The 21,670-nt window shown below is 48.3% G+C and overlaps 2 protein-coding genes across 6 annotated transcripts in view; one reads left to right on the forward strand and one right to left on the reverse strand.

The window, feature by feature from the left end:
* On the forward strand, positions 1–11,429 carry DEXI (Dexi homolog). Its single transcript, XM_081169807.1, has 2 exons — positions 1–1,189; positions 9,907–11,429. Exon 1 carries the CDS (start codon positions 601–603, stop codon positions 874–876), a length of 276 nt encoding a protein of 91 aa, XP_081025933.1. The 5' UTR covers positions 1–600; the 3' UTR covers positions 877–1,189; positions 9,907–11,429.
* A 294-nt stretch (positions 11,430–11,723) lies between these two features.
* CIITA (class II major histocompatibility complex transactivator) overlaps positions 11,724–21,670 on the reverse strand; it is a 44,258-nt gene continuing 34,311 nt past the window's right edge. For all 5 annotated transcript variants that reach the window (XM_081169398.1, XM_081169397.1, XM_081169401.1 and 2 more), the window contains 7 exons: positions 20,676–20,756; positions 19,449–19,541; positions 19,261–19,344; positions 18,333–18,416; positions 16,421–16,504; positions 14,938–15,057; positions 11,724–12,746 (listed from right to left, as the gene is read on the reverse strand). In XM_081169398.1, coding sequence (XP_081025524.1) covers positions 14,982–15,057; positions 16,421–16,504; positions 18,333–18,416; positions 19,261–19,344; positions 19,449–19,541; positions 20,676–20,756 — 502 coding nt within the window. In that variant the 3' untranslated portion in view covers positions 11,724–12,746; positions 14,938–14,981. The remainder of the gene's footprint in view (positions 12,747–14,937; positions 15,058–16,420; positions 16,505–18,332; positions 18,417–19,260; positions 19,345–19,448; positions 19,542–20,675; positions 20,757–21,670) is intronic.

Consider the following 21,670-nt stretch of genomic DNA (forward strand, 5'->3'; position numbering starts at 1 on the left):
CCCTGGCACTTGCGGGAACAGCTGCTTCTGCTACGCGGAGGGAAGTGATGCGTCTGAGGAGTGTGGATGCAGAAAGAGAGGAAGGAGGGGGGCCCTTGGAAGAAAAGGGGGGCTGCGCTGAGCGGGGAGGAGCAGCGAGCCCCTTGCATTAAAAAACGGGGCGGGAGCGAGCTTTTGCTTCTTTGAAGACTGGAGGGGGGTGGAAGAGGCGCCTCTGCAAAGCCTTCCCCCTCTTGCGGCGCATCTGAGGCCTGAAAAGTGAGGTGGGGGGAGCCAGTTGCATGGAGGGGGGCCGCAGGGCGAAGTTGCTCGCTTGCACCGCCCGCTTCTGGATGTAGAGATTTGCAGAGGCTGGAAAGGAGAAGGAGGGCGCGCTGGCATGGGGGGTGGGCTGAGGACAGCAAGGGCATCGCTGGGGGGCGTCCTCTTCGGTTTGCAGACTGCTGCAGGGAGGGGTGGGTAGGCAGGTAGGTAGGCAGGCAGGCAGGCAGGCGAAGGTAGTGGGCTCTCTTTGATTCTTGGAGATCTCCTCTGGCTGCTGGTGCTGGTGCCCTCCCCCAGTCCCCAGCCTCCGCTGGGCCCGGGCCTCCTCCACGCTGGATGCCCTCTGCCGCCTGCGCCCAGCTGGAGCCGTGGGCCCCCCATGCGCCGCCCCCGCTGCCGCCCTCTATGTTCTACGTGGGCTTGTTCTTCGTCAACCTGCTGATTCTCTACTACGCTTTCCTGCTGGAGTACATCGCCCTCAACGTCGGCATCGTCTTCCTGCCCGAGGACATGGATCAGGCCCTGGTGGATCTCGGGGTGGTCTCCGACCCGGCTCTGGGACTCTACGAGCTGGACAGCGAGGTGGAAGTGCTGGACGGCTACTGGGAATAACTCGGGCCCCCTCCCCGAAAGAGCAACTGGCACGGGCTGGGAAGAGGAGCGTCGCTGCATCCAGATGTGGGCACAGCTGGATGGACCCTTTGTAGACTGCGATGAGGGCACAGGGACAGCCCAGCTGGGCAGGTGCCAGGAAGCCCTCTGCCCCGCCTGCCCCAGTCGTGGGTTTTCTGCTTGAGCTGGAAAGACTGGGGAGAGGGCCACCGACTTTTGGGGGTGCCATGCTAAAGGCAGCCAAGACAGCGACGAGGCAGGAAGAGGGAGCCAGAGTTGGCACGGACGGACAGGGTCCCTTCGGGGCACTGAAGTAAGTGGCATTTTGCGGTTTGATCCAGCTGTGCAGTGGGGAAGAAGTTGCATGTTGGAAAGGTCTGGGGGCGGGGGTATGATCCTATATCAGAGTTCTGCCAAGCTGGCACCCTCCAGGTTTTGTACTACGACTCCCAACAACAGGTGCGTTGGCTGGGGTGTGTGTGATGGGAGTTGTAGTTGGGCAGAGGCTCTTCTACATATTGGCATGCCTCTATGATGACCCAAGCGGTTGCTTTTATCTACCTTCCCCTTTCCCCGTTGGCAGAGCAGGTTCAAAACTCGCCCAGGTAGAAGGGACTGCTAGGTGCTCCCCCCAAACCGCAGTGGAACACAGAAAGGGTAAGATTGTCGGTCCATCTAGCTCAGTATTGTCGACACGGACTGGCAGCGGCGCTCCACATCGACTGGGCTGCCAGCCCTATCCCTAGATACAAAGTAAGAAGCCTCGTGGTGCAATGAGTCCCTGTGTCTGGCTGTTAACTAGGAGGTTGGTGGTTCAAGCCCACCCTGGGATGGCTGTGGGCAGGATTCCCTTCCAACTCTACGATTCTACAGAATCCCATTCCTCATGATCCGGTATAAAAGGCTGCCTTATACAGAGTCAGATTGAGGTCAGTATTGTCTACACTGGCCGGCTGTAGCGTTCCAGGGTTGTAGAGTGGGGACAATCCCTGGATTGAACCTGCGACCTTCTGTCTAACGCAGGGGTCTGCAACCCGCGGCTCTGGAGCCGCATGTGGCTCTTTTACACCTTTGCCGCGGCTCCGGGGCAGATACTAGCGAGGGGAGGAGGCGCATTGTGTGCCCCGATACTCCCCACTGTGGCAGGCGCTGTACTGGCTGTGACGTCGCATGGGGGCGGTGCGTGAGTTAGTCACGCACCGTCCCAACGTCACCTTTCCGCTCGCTGTCAGATCGGACATTAAGGTAAGAAACAATATATGCAGTATTATATTTGTTTTAAATGTCGCAATGGTTTTGCGGCTCCCAGTTTTTTTTATTCGGAAACGGGTCCAAGTGGCTCTTTTTGTCTTAAAGGTTGCAGACCCCTGGTCTAACGCATGTTTAGCACTGAGCACTCTCCCCTATGTGATGCCTCTAATCTGACATGAACACCAGCCATGAAAATGCAATGAACCCCCCCACACAAGGCTGCTTGTGCAGTTTCACTCGTTCCTAACCCACCCATAAGATGGGGCTGGGGCACCCATTTCTGCAAAACCCCGTCTCCTCCCAACACATTCGGCAAGGGTATTTTGTGTGCATAGTTCAGATCCGCACCATGCATTTCGCACATCCTTAAAAATTGTGTGGCTTTCTCCCAAAGAATTCTGGGACCTGCAGTTCGTTAAGGTTTCTGGGGACATGTAGCTTTGGTGTGGTGAAACTACGGTTCCCAGGATTCTCCAGCGGGAAGTCATGTTTGCCTGAACGAAAAAGCTTTCATCAGGTGCCAAGAGTGCGGTGAAGGTGCCTGCCTGCCGTCAATAGGCAGGGAGTTCCAAAGTGTGATTTCTTTTTTTCCTTCAATTTTTTTTATTGATTTTCACAAAATTATAGACACACAAACAAACAAACAAACAAACATAAATCATAACCTTATTAAAACTAATCTTATTAACATTAAGTGATTTCCTCGTAGCCCCCTAGTTGAATTTCAGTGCAAATGATTTTAACAGTTTTCCAAATCAAAATTCTTATAAACTTAACTTAATCACTTAACATATTTCTTACCGATTCAGCATTAAACATATTAATTCATCACATTACATATTTAAATCCTAAGCCTATCTGGTAATTGCAAGCTTTTTCCAATTAATTTAACTTAGCGTATTTAACTAAATAGTCAATTTCGTCCATTCTTCCTGATACTCCTCCTTCTGGTCACGGACTCTTCCGGTCAGGTCGGCTAGCTCCAAAAAATCCATCATCTTCATCTGACATTCTACCACAGTTGGTACTCAAAGTGTGATTTCTTGCAAATGCAGAATGAGTATTATGCAGAGAGAGTGGATGGGACCTGAGCATAGCTGTCAACTTACAGATTTGAAAATAAGGGACCAGCAGCCTCGAAAATAAGGGATCAGCAGCCAAAATAAGGGATCAACAATTACTTTGATAAAATACATATTTTGTTGCATGCAAATGGCTTTAGATACCTATCAGGTCCATAAATTACCATATAGCATATATTCAGCACAAAAAAACAGCAACAATTTGTTGTTGACAAAGGACAGCTGGACATAGAAAGGGCCCCATTACCTTCAGTAGCTTATTTAAGGGACATCATCAATAAGGGACAACAGTGGGACATGGCTCTGGGATAAGGGACTGTCCCGCCAAATAAGGGACACTTGACAGCTATGGGCCTGAGACCTTCATGCAAAGCAGATGCTCTGATCTGTGGCCCTGGCACAGACGACATGGTGACTGGGCTTTATGTGAGTTGTAGTCCAGAGGGTGCCAGGTCGAGAGAGGCAAGATTAAACTCAGATTGAAGTAAAAAAACAACACCTTGGATCTGATCTTATACATCTGCCAGATGTTTCTATCTATTCAAGGCCAAAAGGATTTCTGTTTTCTCTCTACTTTTGCTACCCAGCTAGCTTATATGAGTTGCGCTTGACTAGCAGTTTCAGATGGCATGAAAAACTTACCTTACCCTCAGGGCGGCACTGTTAGTTGCTCAGTATCTGCTCCCTCAGCTGAAATGGACATAGTTTTAGCACGGTGCTTGCCATTTATTCATTTAGTAACTGCAATTAAGCCCCATATCTTAAGCACCTGCACCAACCAGATCTACAAGGTAGACCTCTGTTGCTCCCATTTCACAGACGGGAAGACCGAGTGCTGCTAAAGCACATCCTAAGCAGCTGCAGCAGATCAAAGCAAGGTGGTGCTGGTAGGATAATGCAAGTCAGGACCCAGGAGGGACTTCTTGCCTGAGCACCTGCTTTCATTGCCTTTTTGGGGGAGGGTTGCTCTCTGTTAACCCTCCCAACCTCCTCGCTAGCCGGCCCTCAGCTCCCTCACCTTTCCCTTTAAACTTGAGTTATATTATCACATTTCTTGGTATCTCTCCAGAATATGAAGAGAGGAGCCATTTAAAATGTCAGCGAAAGCCGTTTAAGCCATAAACGAATGAGGTTCAGATCTCCCTTCCATATGCAGCTATCAGCATCATGATATACAGTGGTGCCTTGCAAGACGAAAATAATTCGTTCCGCGAGTCTTTTCGTCTTGCGATGTTTTTCATCTTGCGAAGCAAGCCCATAGGGAAATTCGTCTAGCGAAGCAACGCAAAACCGAAAAACCCTTTCGTCTAGCGAGTTTTTCGTCTTGCGAGGCGTTCGTCTTGCGGGGCACTACTGTATGATATATTTTTAAGCACACTGATTTGTATTGAGCGTTGTCGTGAACATATAACCAGGAAACGGAGTTCTCTGGATCCGGATCAGATAGAAAACCACACTCGCTGTCACTTCAGTTATTTGGCCCGTGGGCCAGATCCTGACCATCCTCACCACCACCACCACATTGACGCAGGAGACAATTACAAAGGGGTGCCTATTGGCTGGTTGGGGTTTATATGAAACCCCTTTGAAGTGGATGCAAGTCATGTTTGCAAAGGAACCTTTCCCTCTCTGCAGACCAGCAAAGGTGCCTGCAAAACCATTGGTGCTGCCCGTGAGCTTGGCTTGGCAAACCTGGGCTAACCCCCTCATTGCCCCTGCAATGGACGCTCCTCAAGTCCATTAAACTGGCTGGGATGTTGTCCTTGAACTGGGAAGATGCTTGCCTGCCTGGATAGAGGCTTGAAGATGCCTCTGAGTGTTGTGAGGCTGGAATGTAGCAGAGGCAAAAGTTACATCTGTTGCTCCACCCATTATTTGCCTCTGGCCCCGCCCACCACTTGCATGGGTGCCCGCCCCCAACAAAGGTAACACCAAAGGGGAGAAAGGGTTAACTTGCCAATACAATGCCCCTCTGTACTATATATTTCATCCTTTCTCGACCTGTGGGTCCCCAGATGTTGTTGAACTACAACTCCCATCACCCCTAGCTAGCAAGGCCAGAGCTCAGGGATGATGGGAGTTGTAGTCCAACAACATCTGGGGACCCACAGGTTGAGAACCGCTGGTTTAAAGCAGCACCATACCAATGGAAACTGTCATGGCTTCCCCTAAAGAACCCTGGGAACTATAGCTCAAGAGCTGTGAGTTGCTGGGAGGCCTCTATTCCATGCCGCTACAGTTCTCAGAGTGGTTTCCCAGTCGCTTTCCTCCCCCCAGGGAGCTCTGGGAATGGGAGCTCCGTGAGAGTCCTAACGACTTTCAGCACCCTTCAGTGGCAATCTGTCCATTTTGCCTCAGGCGGCAAAATGTCCTGAGACGGCCCTGTCAAGCCATACCGGTGGTGTAGCATGGGTTGCCAGAGCCCAGGGCAAGGAAATTATTATGCCTCCTTGCAGCACTGCTGCTGGACAAAGCTGCAGAGCAGCAGTGGGACATGTGTGTGCACCTCCTCAGGCTGGGGCGCTGCCACCGCTGTGAGCCTTGCCCTCTGCCCGCCTCCACCACCAGTGGGGGACACAAGGGCCTCCTACCCCAGTGGTGGCCAAACTTGGCCCTCCAGCTGTTTATGACTACAACTCCCATCATCCCTAGCTAACAGGACCAGTGGTCAGGGATAATGGGAATTGTAGTCCCAAAACAGCTGGAGGGCCGAGTTTGGCCACCACTGGCCTATCCTCCCCACTTCTTGCTCAGTGTGCTGCTTCGGTGAGGCGGGCGGAACGGGGAGCACCTCCAGTCGGGGCAGCAGCTGCAGAGGCACCCCCCTAACAATGGTTGCACCCAGCGCGATCACCTTGGTAGCCTCCCCCCCCCCACGCTGCGCCTCTGGCACCCTTAACAAACTACAGTCCCAGGATTCACTGGGAGAAGCCATGCTTAATTAAAGTGATAGGATACTGCTTTGAATGTGTAGTGCAGATGGGTCACAAACTTGCCCCCTTCCTCAGATGGTTTGCCTAGGTCTGAACTCAGGGCCGGATTTAGGCATAGCTGTCAACGTTTCCCTTTTTTTTAAGGGAAATTCCCTTATTCCGAATAGGATTCCTCGCAAGAAAAGGGAAAAGTTGACAGCTATGGATTTGGTAGGTTTGATGAGGCCCTAAGCTACCGAAGGCAATGGGGCCCTTTATATGTCCAGCTGTCCTTTGTCAACAACAAGTTGTCGCTAGTTTTTGTGTTGAATATATGCTCTATGGTAATTTACAGACCTAATAGGTATCTAAAGCCATTTACATGTTAACATGTATTTTATCCAAGTAATTGTTACAACCAGTCCATGCAGAATGTAGGCACCCTATACATAAAGGTAAAGGTAAAGGGACCCCTGACCATTAGGTCCAGTCGTGACCAACTCTGGAGTTGCGGCGCTCATCTCGCTTTACTGGCTGAGGGAGCATGTAGCCAGCATGACTAAGCCGCTTCTGGCAAACCAGAGCAGCGCACGGAAACGCCGTTTACCTTCCTGCCGGAGCGGTACCTATTTATTTACTTGCAGTTTGACGTGCTTTCGAACTGCTAGGTTGGCAGGAGCAGGGCCCGAGCAACAGGAACTCACCCTGTCACGGGGATTCAAACCGCTGACCTTCTGATTGGCGAGTCCTAGGCTCTGTGATTTAACCCACAGCGCCACCCTAGGCTAGCAGGTGGGGCCCATTACTTACATCATAGGAACCTACACAACACAAATCACTGTTGCTGTATGCAGGTTTTATTTTATTTGTTTTTTTATCTTATATTTTGGAAATGTACATCCAGGTTTTTTTCCCTTTAATTTTTTTTGGGGGCCCCCAAGAGAGTGGGGCCCTAAGCTATAGCTTGTTAACTTATACATAAATACGGCACTGTCTGAACTGCACAACGCTGTGCTCCCGGTGTGGGGTGAGTCTGGGAGCTGACCATCACGTTTCCCCCATCAGAGCATTTGGTTCCTCTTCACAGGTCTCCCAAAGCACCCCCTCCCTTTGTCCTGACTCGCAAAGTGCACTTTTGGCCATTTGAGCCGAAATACCGTTAATGCACTGACTTTGCAGAAAGATGGTGGCCAGACGGAAAGCATTAAAAGGAATCTGTCGCTGCCCAAAGCTGTGGCAATTGTTGCAATGCAGGGTATATAAAAAGTAGAAGGCTTTGGCTTGGCACTGCCTGCGCCTCGGGAATCCATCAATGTCATACAGATTTAGCAAGCGCAGGAGATGATCTGATTTCAAAACAGAAGATGTTATTGACCGCTCAGCCTCCAGGAAAGCTGGGTAAAACGGTTTATGGGTTCCTGCAGTAGGAACGGCAGAATAGGAAAATAATAATACCAGCTTGCATTAGGTAAAGGTAAAGATAAAGGGACCCCTGACCATTAGGTCCAGTCGCGGACGACTCTGGGGTTGCAGGGCTCATCTCACAACTGGCTGAGGGAGCCGGTGTACAGCTTCCGGGTCATGTGGCCAGCATGACTAAGCTGCTTCTGGCGAACCAGAGCAGCGCATGGAAACACCGTTTACCTTCCCGCCGGAGTGGTACCTATTTATCTACTTGCACTTTGACGTGCTTTCGAATTGCTAGGTTGGCAGGAGCAGGGACCAAGCAACGGGAGCTCACCCCGTCGTGGGAATTCGAACCGCCGACCTTCTGATCGGCAAGTCCTAGGCTCTGTGGTTTAACCCACAGCGCCACCCGCGTCCCTCCTGCTTGCATTACCTGTGATAATTGGCATCAGCCTTGGGGAAGGGTTGTAGCTCAGTGGGTAGGACACCTGCTTTGCATGCAGAAGGTCCCAGGTTTGATCCTCAGTATCTCCAAATAGGGTGTGGAGAAAGAGTCCTGTCTGAAAATCTGGAGAGGTGCTACCAGTCCGTTCTGGGATAGTTGGACCCATTGTCTGACTCAATAAAGGAGAGTTTCCTAACTTCCTATTTCAACCTTTTTTCCAGAACCATGCGGGATCAGGGCATGTTGAATAGCTTAACTTTCAAATTCAAAAAATGAGGGGTGCTAAGAAGTTGTAACATGACTTGGGGATTCAAAAGATGATTTGGTTAAATTAATATAATTTAGTTTTTCTTGTTAAGTAAAATGTGTGTAAAACTGCATAGAACTCAATACAAATGGTAGATGATGATGATGATGATGATTATTATTATCATACCCGGCATTTCCAGAAGGTAAAATAAATAATAATAATAATGATGATGATGTGGGAGTTTTGTGGGGGGGGGGTATTGGGTTGGTCTTTTTATTTTTACTAGGCATTTTATGGTTTTATATCTTGATTTTATTCTGTGGACCACCCTGAGACCCCCCCTGGGTATAGGGTGGTATATAAATTCAATCAATCAATCAATCAATCAATCAATCAATCATTAAATTTCTTTGGTTTTCCAAAAGCAGTTTATGTGCTTCTTACACCAAGCTAAGTATTGTCCACTCACAAAAATAATAGCAGGTCTGAATTCCTCACACCCAAAAGCTTGTTTTTAAGGCCCCTCATTGCAGAAATGTGCAAACATTTACGTTTCAGACCCTAAAATGGCATGCCCTGGTTTTTGTAGGATCTTGCTTTATCTGGGGAATGGCCATAACTCTGGGGTGTGGAACATCTGCTTCAGATGAAGGAGGTCCCAGGTTCAAATTCCAGCATCAGGGAGGGACCCCTGCCTGATACCCTGCCAGTCAGTGTAGGTAACACCAGGAGCTACGCAGAAGGTAGGATCTGAACCCATGGCTTCAAGTCACAAGAAAGGAGATTCCTACTAAACATCAGGGTGAACTTTTGGACAGTAAGAGCTGTTTGACAGTGGGACAGACTCCCACAAGAGGTGGTAGACTCTCCTTCCTTGGGGGTCAGATGACTGTCTATCAAGGATGCTTGTTGAGATTCCTTCGTTGCACAGGGTTGGACTAGATGACCCTCAGGGTCCCTTCCAACTGCACAGTTCTATGACACTGACTCAGTATAAGGCAGCTTCTTATACTCCTAAGAGACAAACGTGTATTAGGAAAGTAAGAAGAGCCCCGCCCAATTGGAGCTAAGGCTTTCTAATTCAGCATCCTGTTTTCAGTCTCCAGCCAGATGCCTGTGTTAGTAAAGGGAAAGGTATAAGGACCCCCGACCGTTAGGTCCAGTCGCGGACGACTCTGGGGTTGCAACGCTCATCTCGATTTACTGGCCGAGGGAGCCGGCATACAGCTTCCAGGTCATGTGGCCAGCATGACTAGGCCTCTTCTGGCGAACCAGAGCAGCGCACGGAAACGCCATTTACCTTCCCACCAGAGCGGTACCTATTTATCTACTTGCACTGGCGTGCTTTCAAACAGCTAGATTGGCAGGAGCAGGGACCGAGCAACGGGAGCTCGCCCCGTCACGGGGATTCGAACCACCGACCTTCTGATCGGCAAGTGCTAGGCTCTGTGGTTTAACCCACGGCGCCACCCGCGTCCCTGCCTGTGTTAGTAGTCTCCATTAATTCCAATAGATCTACTCTGAACGGGACAAACACTGAAATGCAACCCATCAGGGTTTGAGCATTCTGAAACAGGGAGGGAAATCACTTTCTGTTTCCTGCTTAATTTCATCCTGCTCTGTCCTCTCCCTGGGCGTGCTTTACTCTTGTGTAACGTTTCCTTTTCCTTTTTTGAAATCCAGATTTGCACACGTTTTCTGCACATGTGAAAAAGAAGCTGGGAGCACCAGATTACGGGGCAAGACGGCACGGTCGTGAACTTGCATCTCTGCGAGAGAAAACGGCTTCCAGAGCAACGTGGGCTTCCTAACAGCCTGGCTGAGGATGTCCTCAGTATTTGCTTGTTTTTCAGGGATTTGCCATGATTCTGCAGGAAACCGATTATGCACAGCTATCAGAATTTGCTTAGAGATTCCAGAAGGGCTTCCAAGTCACGAGAAACACTGCCGGGTCATTTTTAACGGTGAGCCGGGCTGCCAATCACACGTCACAAACTTCCAGGGAACGGAGAAGTCGATGCCGATATGTTGAGCTAGGTGGTACTGTCAGGATAAGAAGCCTGACTGCGGGTGTGTGGTGAGAGGGGGACCTGATATTGCTGAACTACAAATCCCATCAACCCCAGAAAGCACGGCCAAAGCCCAGGGATGATGGGAGCTGCAGTTCAGCAAAATCTGGAGGGCCAAAGATTTTCCCCACACCTGATAAAGTGGTTGATGGAGCAAGATGGGACATGGTTTTACATGGTGGGGGAGACTTAACAATTATCCAGATATTTCTGAACTACAACTCCCACCATCCCTGAGCATCAACCATGCTGGCTGGGGGCTGACGGGAGTTGGCACTGAACCACATCTGGAAGGCTCCCAATCCCTGTTTTTTTAAGGGGGGCTGGAAAAACCGCCATGAGATCTCAAGAAGTATTGCAAGAGAGCCCTGGCACATTATTGCACCGTCTGCACACAGTTAGAGGGTTGGTTTTGGCCGTCCCCACAACCTTGCATGCGGTCCTGGGCCCAGTTTGCACAGACCGGTCTCATAAGGGTAGCCACCTTCGGTTCAGGACCTGGTGCATTCCTTGTGTATCACCAGTACAACTCTGCAATGCACGTGAGTGGTTGCTTTAAAAAATCTCTGCCATGTCGAAGTTTGTCTGTGTATGGAAAGTTTGCGTGTTGTTAAAGGAGCCTTCTCCCTGACATGTTAGATTTCTGCAAGCAAGGGAGAGTTTGATGTGGGAACACTTGCATCCGGAGTTGTTACTAGCCCACAGGGACTGCAGTCTGCATCCTTCCTAAAATGTGCAGGATCTACTCTGCCATCATCATAACCTCCCAGCCGACAATCTGCATTTGCTGTTGATGAGCTATAGAACAGGTCACACTTTTCGGAAAGAAAAAAAACCCCCACCCTAATCCCATTAAGCTTCAGGAACTCATTTCATAACCCTCAAAATGTCGCCTTTTAAAGAATAAAAAATGAAGAGAATTGCAGCGAGTCGGTGCGTCTGCCACACAGTGTTACGGGAAAGAATTGCTTTTGTAAGTATTTTTGTAATTTTGGGAAAGGAAGGGGGTCTTGTTAATTCCCACGTTATTTTGCCTAGTGTTGAAATGCAGTTCTTATGTTTAAAAAAATAATAATGTAAAAAGCAATATATTGATAACCAGCCTCTTTCAAATACACAAGTATGCAGGTCAACTGATCGAGAGTGTTGCTCATTCATTTATCTGTGAAGCGGTTTCAGTTCCCATGTCTTCTTGCGGTTATCTTGTGTCGCGCCAGACAGCAGGACCCGAGCCATTGTGCTCCAATGACAAGCAGAATTGTTGAGAAGAAACCTTGAAAGGCGCTGCCTCCTCCATTAGAGGCTTTTAAGCTGAGCTTGGATAGCAGTAGATCTGCTGCATTCTGCCTGCGGTTGGATTTGCAGCCCCAGCTATGTTTCTAGGATAAATAGCCCTCTCTGCAACCATCAAAGAAGGCGCTTGCAAAGAGGTTACCTAAAAGATTTAGCACACATTTATTGAAGATTATATGCATATTTACTGAAGGTTGCACACACGGTAAAACCGTGTTCAAATGACTCACAGACAGAGACAGGGAGGGGGCGTGGGAAATCTACAATGGTCTAATAAGAAATGTGTGTACAGTGGTACCTTGGTTCTCAAACACCTTGGTACTCAAACAGCTTGGAACCCAAACACTGCAAACCCGGAAGTAAGTGTTTCAGTTTGCGAACTTTTTTTGGAAGCCGAACATGCTCTGTTTTGAGTGTTATGCTTCCAATTTGAGTGTTACGCTTCTGTTTTGAGTGTTACACACTTAATAATAATAATAATAAATTTTTATTTATACCCCGCCCTCCCCAGCCAGAGCCGGGCTCAGGGCGGCTAACACCAGTAAAATTACAATAAAAACAATGGGGGGGGCAATTTAAAATACAGGTTAAAAATACAATTTAAAATTCCATTTGGAGTGTCTGTTTTTCCGGCTCTTTTTTGTTTGTTTTTGTGACTGTGTGGAACCCAGTTCAGCTACTGATTGATTGATTGATTTTGTGACTGCAGTACATTGTTTATTGCTTTCATTATATGGATCAATAGTCTCGTTAGATAGTAAAATTCATGTTAAATTGCTGTTTTAGGGGATGTTTTTAAAAGTCTGGAACGGATTAATCCATTTTGCATTACTTTCTATGGCAAAGCGCGCCTTGGTTGTGGAACGCTTTGGTTTTGGAACGGACTTCCGGAACGGATTAAGTTTGAGAACCAAGATACCACTGTATACACAAAAAGACCTTGCACTGCTCCACAGTCTATTCAGCTGCTAAAGATCATTTTGCAGAAACTGCGCTTTGCATTCTCTTGTGGCTCCTCAAAACCGTGTCAAGCTATTTCCCAAATCCATGCCTCCAGGACAGAGGCCTCCCGTAGCCGGATGTTGTCGATTTCCCATTTTCATTCATGAAGCATCCCATGAAAAACATCAGGTTCTTCATCCTCCGTTCAGAAGGATGTGCCTGTCAAGTCATAAACACACACATCTTTTCTGGCTTGCTTTTATTAAGGGCGTAACATCAGAAGAGTCTTGCACCCTGATTTCACAGTGGTCACTCAGACGCCCCGATGGGAAACCTCCATGCAGGACCCGAGTGCGAGAGCCACACTCTCCTCTCCTGTGGTTTCCAGCACCTGCCATTTATCTGGGAGCATCCCTGCCTCCAACTGTGAAGGCAGTGGATTAAGCCTTTGGGGCTAGTAGCCATCGGTAGCCCTCTCCTCCATTAAAAGGTAAAGGGACTCCTGACCATTAGGTCCAGTCGCGGACGACTCTGGGGTTGCGGTGCTCATCTCGCTTTACTGGCCAAGGGAGCCGGAGTACAGCTTCCAGGTCATGTGGCCAGCATGACTAAGCCGCTTCTGGCGAACCAGAGCAGCGCACGGAAACGCCGTTTACCTTCCCGCCGGAGTGGTACCTATTTATCTACTTGCACTTTGACGTGCTTTCGAACTGCTAGGTTGGCAGGAGCAAGGACCGAGCAACGGGAGCTCACCCCATCGCGGGGATTCGAACCGCCGACCTTCTGATCAGCAAGTCCTAGGCTCTGTGGTTTAACCCACAGCACCACCCGCGTCTCCTCCATTAATCCTCTTTTAAAGCCCCCTAGTCTGCATTCTGAAGCCAACGTTTTCACGCGATCTTCTCCCTGCGGTGCTAAGCAATGCAAAGACTTAAGGGTGGTCTCCCAATTAACAGTAACTCGGAGCAGACCCATAGAAATAAATGGACGTGGCTAAGCTAGGTCCGTTGCTTTCAATGGGTTTGTTCTGAGCAAAAGCTAGCTGAGTACAACTCAAACACACTTTCCTGCTAAGACCTCTCAAGCGGGCCAAGAGGACATAGAAAGAGCTGGATTAGACCTGCAGTAGCCAGCGAGAGGCATTCCCTCCTGGGAAGCCTCCTGGGAACTAAAGGCCTGTAGTGGGCTAAAAGGGGCAACAGAATCAATTTCCAACCTTGCCTTCCAACTGTAGGTGGCGCCAGAGCCAGTGACAGGCAGAGCCCATCTGCACTACACATTTCAATAGGTGGAATGATACCTTGAACAGTTTTTTAAAATAATAATAATAATAATAATAATAATAATAATAATAATAATAATAATGTATTTTTGTTTTAGTTGATCTGCTTTCATACCCATTTAAAATTTATTCGGCGTTCAGGTCCCTTCAGCGCTGTACATTTGAAGCACGATACCACTTTAAGCTGACGCGGGTGGCGCTGTGGGTAAAACCACAGTGCCTAGGACTTGCCGATCGTATGGTCGGTGGTTCGAATCCCCGCGGTGGGGTGAGCTCCCGTCTTTCGGTCCCAGCTCCTGCCCACCTAGCAGTTCGAAAGCACCATTAAGTGCAAGTAGATAAATAGGTACCGCTTTATAGCGGGAAGGTAAACGGCGTTTCTGTGTGCTGCGCTGGTGCCGGCTCGCCAGAGCAGCTTCGTCACGCTGGCCACGTGACCCGGAAGTGTCTGCGGACGGCGCCGGCTCCCGGCCTCTAGAGTGAGATGAGCGCACAACCCTAGAGTCTGACAAGACTGGCCCGTACGGGCAGGGGTACCTTTAGCTTTACCGTACCACTTTAAGCAGGAACAGCTTCTCCCAGAGAATCTTGGGAAGTGTAGTTTGCTAAGGGTGCTGAGCAATGTGAAGAAGCCCCTGTTCCCTTCACAGACCTACATTTCCCAGGTTGGTTTAGCAGTCATTCCCTCTTACCAGGGAACTCTGGGAATTGTAGCTCCCTGGAGGGAACAGGGGTCTCCGAACAAGGCCCTAACTAACTACATTTCCCAGGATTCTTTGGGGGAAGCCATGACAATTTAAAGTGGCATAATACTGCTTTAAATGTATAGAGCAAATTGTACCTTAGATCAGTGCTAGCAGAATTCAGACATAAATGACATTTAAACTACATATACGGACACAATTTATTCTAGCGGCAGAATCTGGGGGTTTTAATATCTGATCACAGTATCTGAGATGGCTGGCAGACAATTCCAGCTCCACATATTGAACTCCTGATAAAGGCATGGTCATTTGAGGGGGGGTTGGAAATCAGCAGGAATATTTCATTAAGAGGGACTATCACTTTTTACAGGAGAGCAGAATGCAGGAGCCAAGAACATCCTAAATACTGATTCAAAATACTTACGCATTTCAAAATCCCAACCTTGTTTGGCCCTGGTTTTGCTGGATCTAGAGTAATCTGATTCGAGAATCCAGCTGCTGCAGATGATCTAGAAGTCCATGGGGAATAGTGGGGTTCCATAGCCTGAAAAAGGGGGGATTGAAGAAAAGAAAACAGAATAAGGAAATTTGCTTTGTTGAAGCCCCTTATCTTGAGCAAGGATATACAAATCTATGGATTTCAGTTTCTCACAGATTTTGTATTTCCAATTTCAAATCTCTTCATTTCCATGTAAGTTTGCATTTCTTTCAAAGTCTTCATTAAATATCAGCATTTTAGTACAAATTTCTCCTAATACAAACAGCTTTGCATGCCCTGTTGCCCCAATACAGACGTTTTCGCAAGGCATTTCCTCCCAATGCAATGTATTTTTAATGTTATTTTTCAATAATATGCATTCTTATGTACACTTTATCCTGGTGCATGCATCTTTCTGCACATTACTTGGCACCGCATTGCAAAATTTGGAGAAGCAAAGATTTCGAAAACGGCTGTGTTTCAGTTCATGCAATTTGCAAAGTGTGTTCACCTTTCAAATGTTTAACTGCATTGTATTTCTCCCCCACCATTATTAGTAAAATTACACACACGCACATATAGGTAAGATATGCAAATAATGGAAGAGACCCTGGTAGAAGGGAATGGGAATCCAGATAATATAGAGAAAAGATTCACAATCATGGGTTTTGTGTATTAATGGTAAAGGTAAAGGACCCCTGGACGGCAGTCAAAGGCGACTATGGGGTTAATAATAATAATAATAATAATAATAATAATAATAATAATAATAATAATAATAAATTAATTTTATTTATACCCCGCCCTCCCTGGCCAGAGCTGGGCTCAGGGTGGCTAACACCAGTAAAATTACAGTAAAAACATAATGGGGGGCGGACCAATTTAAAATACAGGTTAAAATGCAATTAAAAATGCAGTCTCATTTTAAAAGTAGCCCATAGATCAAAACCATAAGGGGAGGGAAACATAAGGCACTGATCTTGCTTTCAGGCCGAGGGAGCCAGCGTTTGTCCACAGACAGCTTTCCGGGTCATTTGGCCAGCAGGACTAAGCCGCTTCTGGCACAACGGAATACCTTGGCGGAAACCAGAGTGCACGGAAACGCCATTTACCTTTGCACCGCAGTGGTACCTATTTATCTACTTGCACTGGTGTGCTTTTGAACTGGTAGGTTGGCAGGAGCTGGGACAGAGCAATGGGAGCTCACTCCATCACGGGGATTCGAACTGCCGACCTTCTGATCGGCAAGCCCAAGTGGTTTAGACCACAACGCTACCCGTGTGGTCTACTGGGTGCATTGGGGAAGCCATGACTGTTCAAAGGGGTAACATACGGCTCAAAATGCATGGTTTGGATATGACCAGGGACGGCACCCAGCTGAGAGCATTTGCGTGATCAAGGTGGGATATCAAGCCAGCCAAAGACTTACGCCACGCTCTGGACGCGGGGACATTTCCTCAAGCTGTCCGTCAGGTGCTGAGCTCCAGCAGCCGTTATCTTGTTGCAATGGATGCTGGAAAGAAACGAGCGTGCCAGCTGTTAGCCTTTGCTAAACCTCAGCAGTAGCAGGGTGGTCCTGCGTTTCCTTACTTCATTTGCTTTAAATATTTAAGACATTTAACGAAAACACACACACACTTCATTTCTCCCCCACCCCCAGATTTCCCAGTTTTTCAACCCTAAGCATTTCACAACATAAAAACAACAAACAGCGCCATGAAAGCAAAACCACCACCAGTAAATGAGGAGGGGGAGGATCATAGAATTGTAGAGCTGGAAGGGACCTTAAGGGTCATCTAGCCCAACCCCCTGCTCTCTGGGAATCTCAGCTAAGGCATCTGGAACGCCACCTTCAGCTCCTTGGTGGAAAAGGTGGGGTGTAAGTTAAAGAAATCAATAACAGTAGTCAAAAAGGCATTTATATATAAATATTATATATATATATATATATATTTGCTTTCGTAGATTTTCACGGGTACAGGAATGTAGGTTTTGGTGTCTTCGGGTGTCTTCCCGTGTAAGAGTTGGGGTGTCTAGGCGACGTTTCGACGAGGTCTCACTCGTCATCTTCAGGCTGGTGCTTTCTCTGTTCTAGTAACAAGAAGCCGAAAGCACCAGCCTGAAGATGACGAGTGAGACCTCGTCGAAACGTCGCCTAGACACCCCAACTCTTACACGGGAAGACACCCGAAGACACCAAAACCTACATATATATATATATATATATATATATATATATATATATATATATATGTGTGTGTGTGTGTGTGTGTGTGTGTGTTTATATATATATATATATATATATATACAGTGGTACCTCGGGTTACATAAGCTTCAGGTTACAAATGCTTCAGGTTAGACTCCGCTAACCCGGAAGTAGTACCTTGGGTTAAGAACTTTACCTCCAGAACGAATTAAGTTCTTAACCCGAGGTACCACTGTGTGTGTGTGTGTGTGTGTGTGTGTGTGTATGTATGTGTGTGTGTGTGTGTATATATATATATATATATACACACACCCACCCACCCACCCACCCACAAACATACATATAAATAAAAATGTAATGGGGGGGGGGAATTGTTCAGAAAGAAGCAGGGGCCTGATTTCATGCAACAGGGAAAGCCGAGACAGAAAGATACAGCCTTACAAGATGTCTGCAGCAAATGATGGTTTGTGATTCATGTAAAAAAACGGTAAAAGGTAAAGGACCCCTGGATGGTTAAGTCCAGTCAAAGGCGACTCTGGGGTTGCGGCGCTCATCTCGCTTTCAGGCCGAGGGAGCCGGCGTTTGTCCACAAACAGCTTTTCGGGTCATGTGGCCAGCTGGACTAAACCACTACTGGCGCACAGAGAACCGTGATGAGTGCTAGAGCGCACAGAAACGCCGTTTACGTTCCCGTCGCTGCGGTACCTATTTATCTTCTCACCCTGGTGTGCTTTCAAACTGCTAGGCTGGCGAAAGCTGGGACAGAGCAACAGGAGCTCACTCCGTCGCCGGGATTTGAACTAACGACCTTGCCATCGGCAAGCCCAAGAGCCTCAGTGGTTTAGACTACAGCCCCACCCACATCCCATGTAGGGCAGAAAGAAGGGCATCCCCGAAGTGAGGTTTTGGTTTGGGTGGCTTGGGCAGGTTCTGGTGGGGGAGGAAGAAAGGAGTATAGAAAATATTTGCATACCATTATATCATGGGGGGAAATACCAAAGCCGCTTACAGCAATAAAACCACTAAAAAGCCATTATAAGCAGACACCAGTCAACCATTGTGAAAGCACCTTGAACCTGGCTCTTTGTGGGAGTTACGTGCCCTAAGTCTTCATGGCCAAATGTTTTATACTCACTCAAGCACTCTCAAAGAAGCTGTCTCTGGGAGCACTCTGGCAAAATGTTCTGCCCCCGCATCTCCAATGTTGTTATTGTATAAGCTGCAGGAAACAAAGGCAAGTGTGACCATGGATCCCTATGAGAAGCAGGGCAGAGCATCGCTTTACAAGAAAGTTCTGCTCGTACGTGTGTTTTTGACCCATCCAAAAGCCTCCGTCCATCTTCAAGTAACAAATCATGCAAACACAGTCCGGCTTGCCCAATGGAGCTGACATTTTTAAATAAAGAAGGTCAGAGATGTTTGGAAAAAGGATTAGGTCGCGGATGGAGAGACTGTAGCCCTCCTGAAATTGTTGGACTATAATTCCCATCGTCAAAAGGACGGTGGAGGCTGGTGCCCTTTGGAACGGGTAAGGCAGGAGCCAGGGAGCCCAACACTAGGTGGCGCCAGAGCCCATGACAAGCACAGACAAGTGATTCCAGCCCCTACTCCAAAAGAACAAAAACAGGAGAAACTCTTGTGGCACCTTAGAGTAGGGTTACTAAACATCCCCGGTTTCCGGGGACAGACCCCGGATTTGCAAATCTGTCCCTGGGAAATGTGGCAGTGGCAGCCTCTGCAGCCCGGAGCCAGCCTGGTAGTGCAGTTGGCTCTGGCTGGCTTCAGGAGCTGCTCGCTGCCGAAGGGGAACCAGGGATGTCTGGCGGTACAGATCTCCTGCCCCCTTCCCCCTTTGTTTTGACAGATCGGGAGAGGCTCGGGAGTCACGGGCAAGCGGGCGCTGCCCAGGAGGGGCGCAAGGCGCTTGGTTTCTCTGCCAGGCAAGGTGCAAAGCCCTTCTTTTGCACCCTGTGAAACATAAATGCGCATAAATGGGAAAACCATAGCTTTATACAGACCTTTGTTGGTATGGACATGCTAAAGATGAAAAGAGCAGCACTCACCTTAGTGTCTTCAGCGAACGCAGCGACGGAAGCGCTTTGGCTAACTTCTCTGCCCCCAGGTCTGTTATTTTGTTCCCCGACAGGCTAGGAAGAAAGCATTGCAAAGTTCAGGACCTGCGCTCAGTTCCTTTGGGGACAAGGGTGACGGCGAGGATGGCATTTCTCTCGCCTTAAACCAGGCAGCTTACTTTAACATTTCCAGGTAGGACAAGTGAGGAAGGACGCTGCTGAGGCTAGTCACTCCTTCGTCTCCGATCTCGTTCTCGTTGGGAGAATCCAAGCTGCAAAAATGAGAGGGAAAGATGGTCACCAAAGCTGGGTGACTGAGCGTTGGCAAGAGCCCACTGGGTACCAGGCACCTATGGAAAAGGTAAGGGACTTGCAAATGGCGGGTGACTAAGTCGTGGGATAGGAGAGCTGAAAATAATGTCAATATTGGTAAAGGGAAAAGGGAAAGGACCTCTGGACGGTTAAGTCCAGTCAAAAGCGGCTATGGGGTGCGGTGCTCATCTCGCTTTCAGGCCAAGGGAGCCGGCGTTTGTCCGCAGAAAGCTTTCTGGGTCATGTGGCCAGCAGGACTAAACCGCATCTGGCACAATGGGACACCGTGACGGAAACTAGAGCACATGGAAACGCTGTTTACCTTCCTGCTGCAGTGGTACCTATTTATCTACTTGCACTGGTGTGCTTTCGAATTGCTAGGGTGGCAGGAGCAGGGACCGAGCAACGGGAGCTAACCCCGTCGAGGGGATTTCAACCGCCGAACTTCCGATCGGCAAGCCCAAGAGGCTCAGTGGTTTAGACCACAGCGCCACCTGCGTCCCAGGCACCTACATGGGGGTCTGTGTCCTTTTGGAGATTAGAAGACACTTCTGACACTGCTGTGGCTTTAAGAAATATGGTTTCTTCACCTATTTACACCTTCCGTCTGTATGGAGTCCGTCCAGATCTTATAGCATGGTCGTTTCAGAGGCAGCAGTGCCAGCAGTCAGCCTCCCCCAAAGTTGCCCTTCTCGCTCCTTCTTCCTCCCAGCAACCCTTGCTGTCCCCCCCCCCCCAAGCAGTTACCCTGGCAACCTTCCAAATACCCAGTTTCTGCTGACACCTGGGGCAAGGGGGTAGCAGTTCCCTTGTATGGAATTAGTGTCCCTCAATTATTCGTTTGATAGCTCAGCCAGGTTGCTTTGCATCAGCTAGCCCAGAAATTCATTTGCAAGCTTGCATTTTACGTCCATAGCCCAAATCCTAGCATTTATTCATTTCACCCTAAATTTTACAACAATATTGTGGTGATATAGAGGGAGTTGCGACAGCTTTTTTTGTCTTTTATCGATATCTGGGTATATCTTGATTTCCATCTGCGTCAACCGGAGGCATGGCTCCCATTCACCCTTCCCCACCGCTTTGCCACTCACTCTAAATGTTGCAGCGCAGGAAACGTGCCCAGGATCCCCACCAGCTTTCGGAAGCCTGTCAAGCCACAGACACGACCCAATCTGCACAGCAAAGAAGAAAATAACTTGTTGGCTTCTCCCGCCCCTCCAAGATGTCTCAAAGCACAGCCGACAAAGTTTGTTTCTGCCTTTTCCAAGGGGCTGAGTCAAGTCCCATCCCCAAACATGTCTGGAGATGGGTGGGAGAAGGGGAAACAGTATCTTTCAACCACATCGGACCATCAGTTCCTCTTACTCAGTACAGTGGTACTGAGTTTAAGAACAGCCCTGTTTATGATCAATTCTGTTTAAGAACTCCGCAAAACCAGGGGTAGTGTCCTGGTTTGCGAACTTTACCTCGGTCTACGAACGGAAGCCAAATGGTGGAAGGACACCGGTGGCAGGAGGCCTCATTAGGGAAAGCGCGCCTTGGTTTAAGAATGGTTTTGGTTTGAGAATGGACGTCCGGAAAGGATTATGTTCATAAACCGAGGTACCACTGTCTTTTCCCAATTGCAATTCAATGTATTCCTGTTGTGTTTTATGATTTTCCTGATATTGTAAGTGAGCCGGAACTGGTCTGTGACCGTAATAATAATAAAATTAATTAATTCATTTTCTACACTGCCTGGCAGTGGCTCTCTGGAGATTTCAGCCATCCTTCATGGGATGGGGAGATTGGAATCTCCCAGTCTCCCTGGGCTGATTTGCTGAACTTCCTTCATTGCTAGACAGATACACTTAGGGCTGCTGACCTCACTTCCCCTTCGTTCTCAAGGCCTCCCTTGTGAGAAGCGGCATCGTTTGTGTCTCTGCTGCTGAGATGCAAGAGCAAGAACCTTAGCTGATTAGAACTAGGATTCCCCACCCCCACCCCTTTTAAGCAGGTATTTCCTGCAATAAACTAAGCTTTCTTATGTTCTTAAAGTAAGCGTCTCAGGACTCGGCTACATTAGCCAAAAGTAGCATTTTGAATG

This window comes from Podarcis bocagei (genome assembly GCF_964188305.1).
Source record: "Podarcis bocagei genome assembly, chromosome: 14".
NCBI lineage: Eukaryota > Metazoa > Chordata > Lepidosauria > Squamata > Lacertidae > Podarcis > Podarcis bocagei.

Bases quoted from the DNA above. Each gene is read 5' to 3' on its own strand.
- DEXI (XM_081169807.1), top strand. From the start codon at position 601: ATGCCCTCTGCCGCCTGCGCCCAGCTGGAGCCGTGGGCCCCCCATGCG.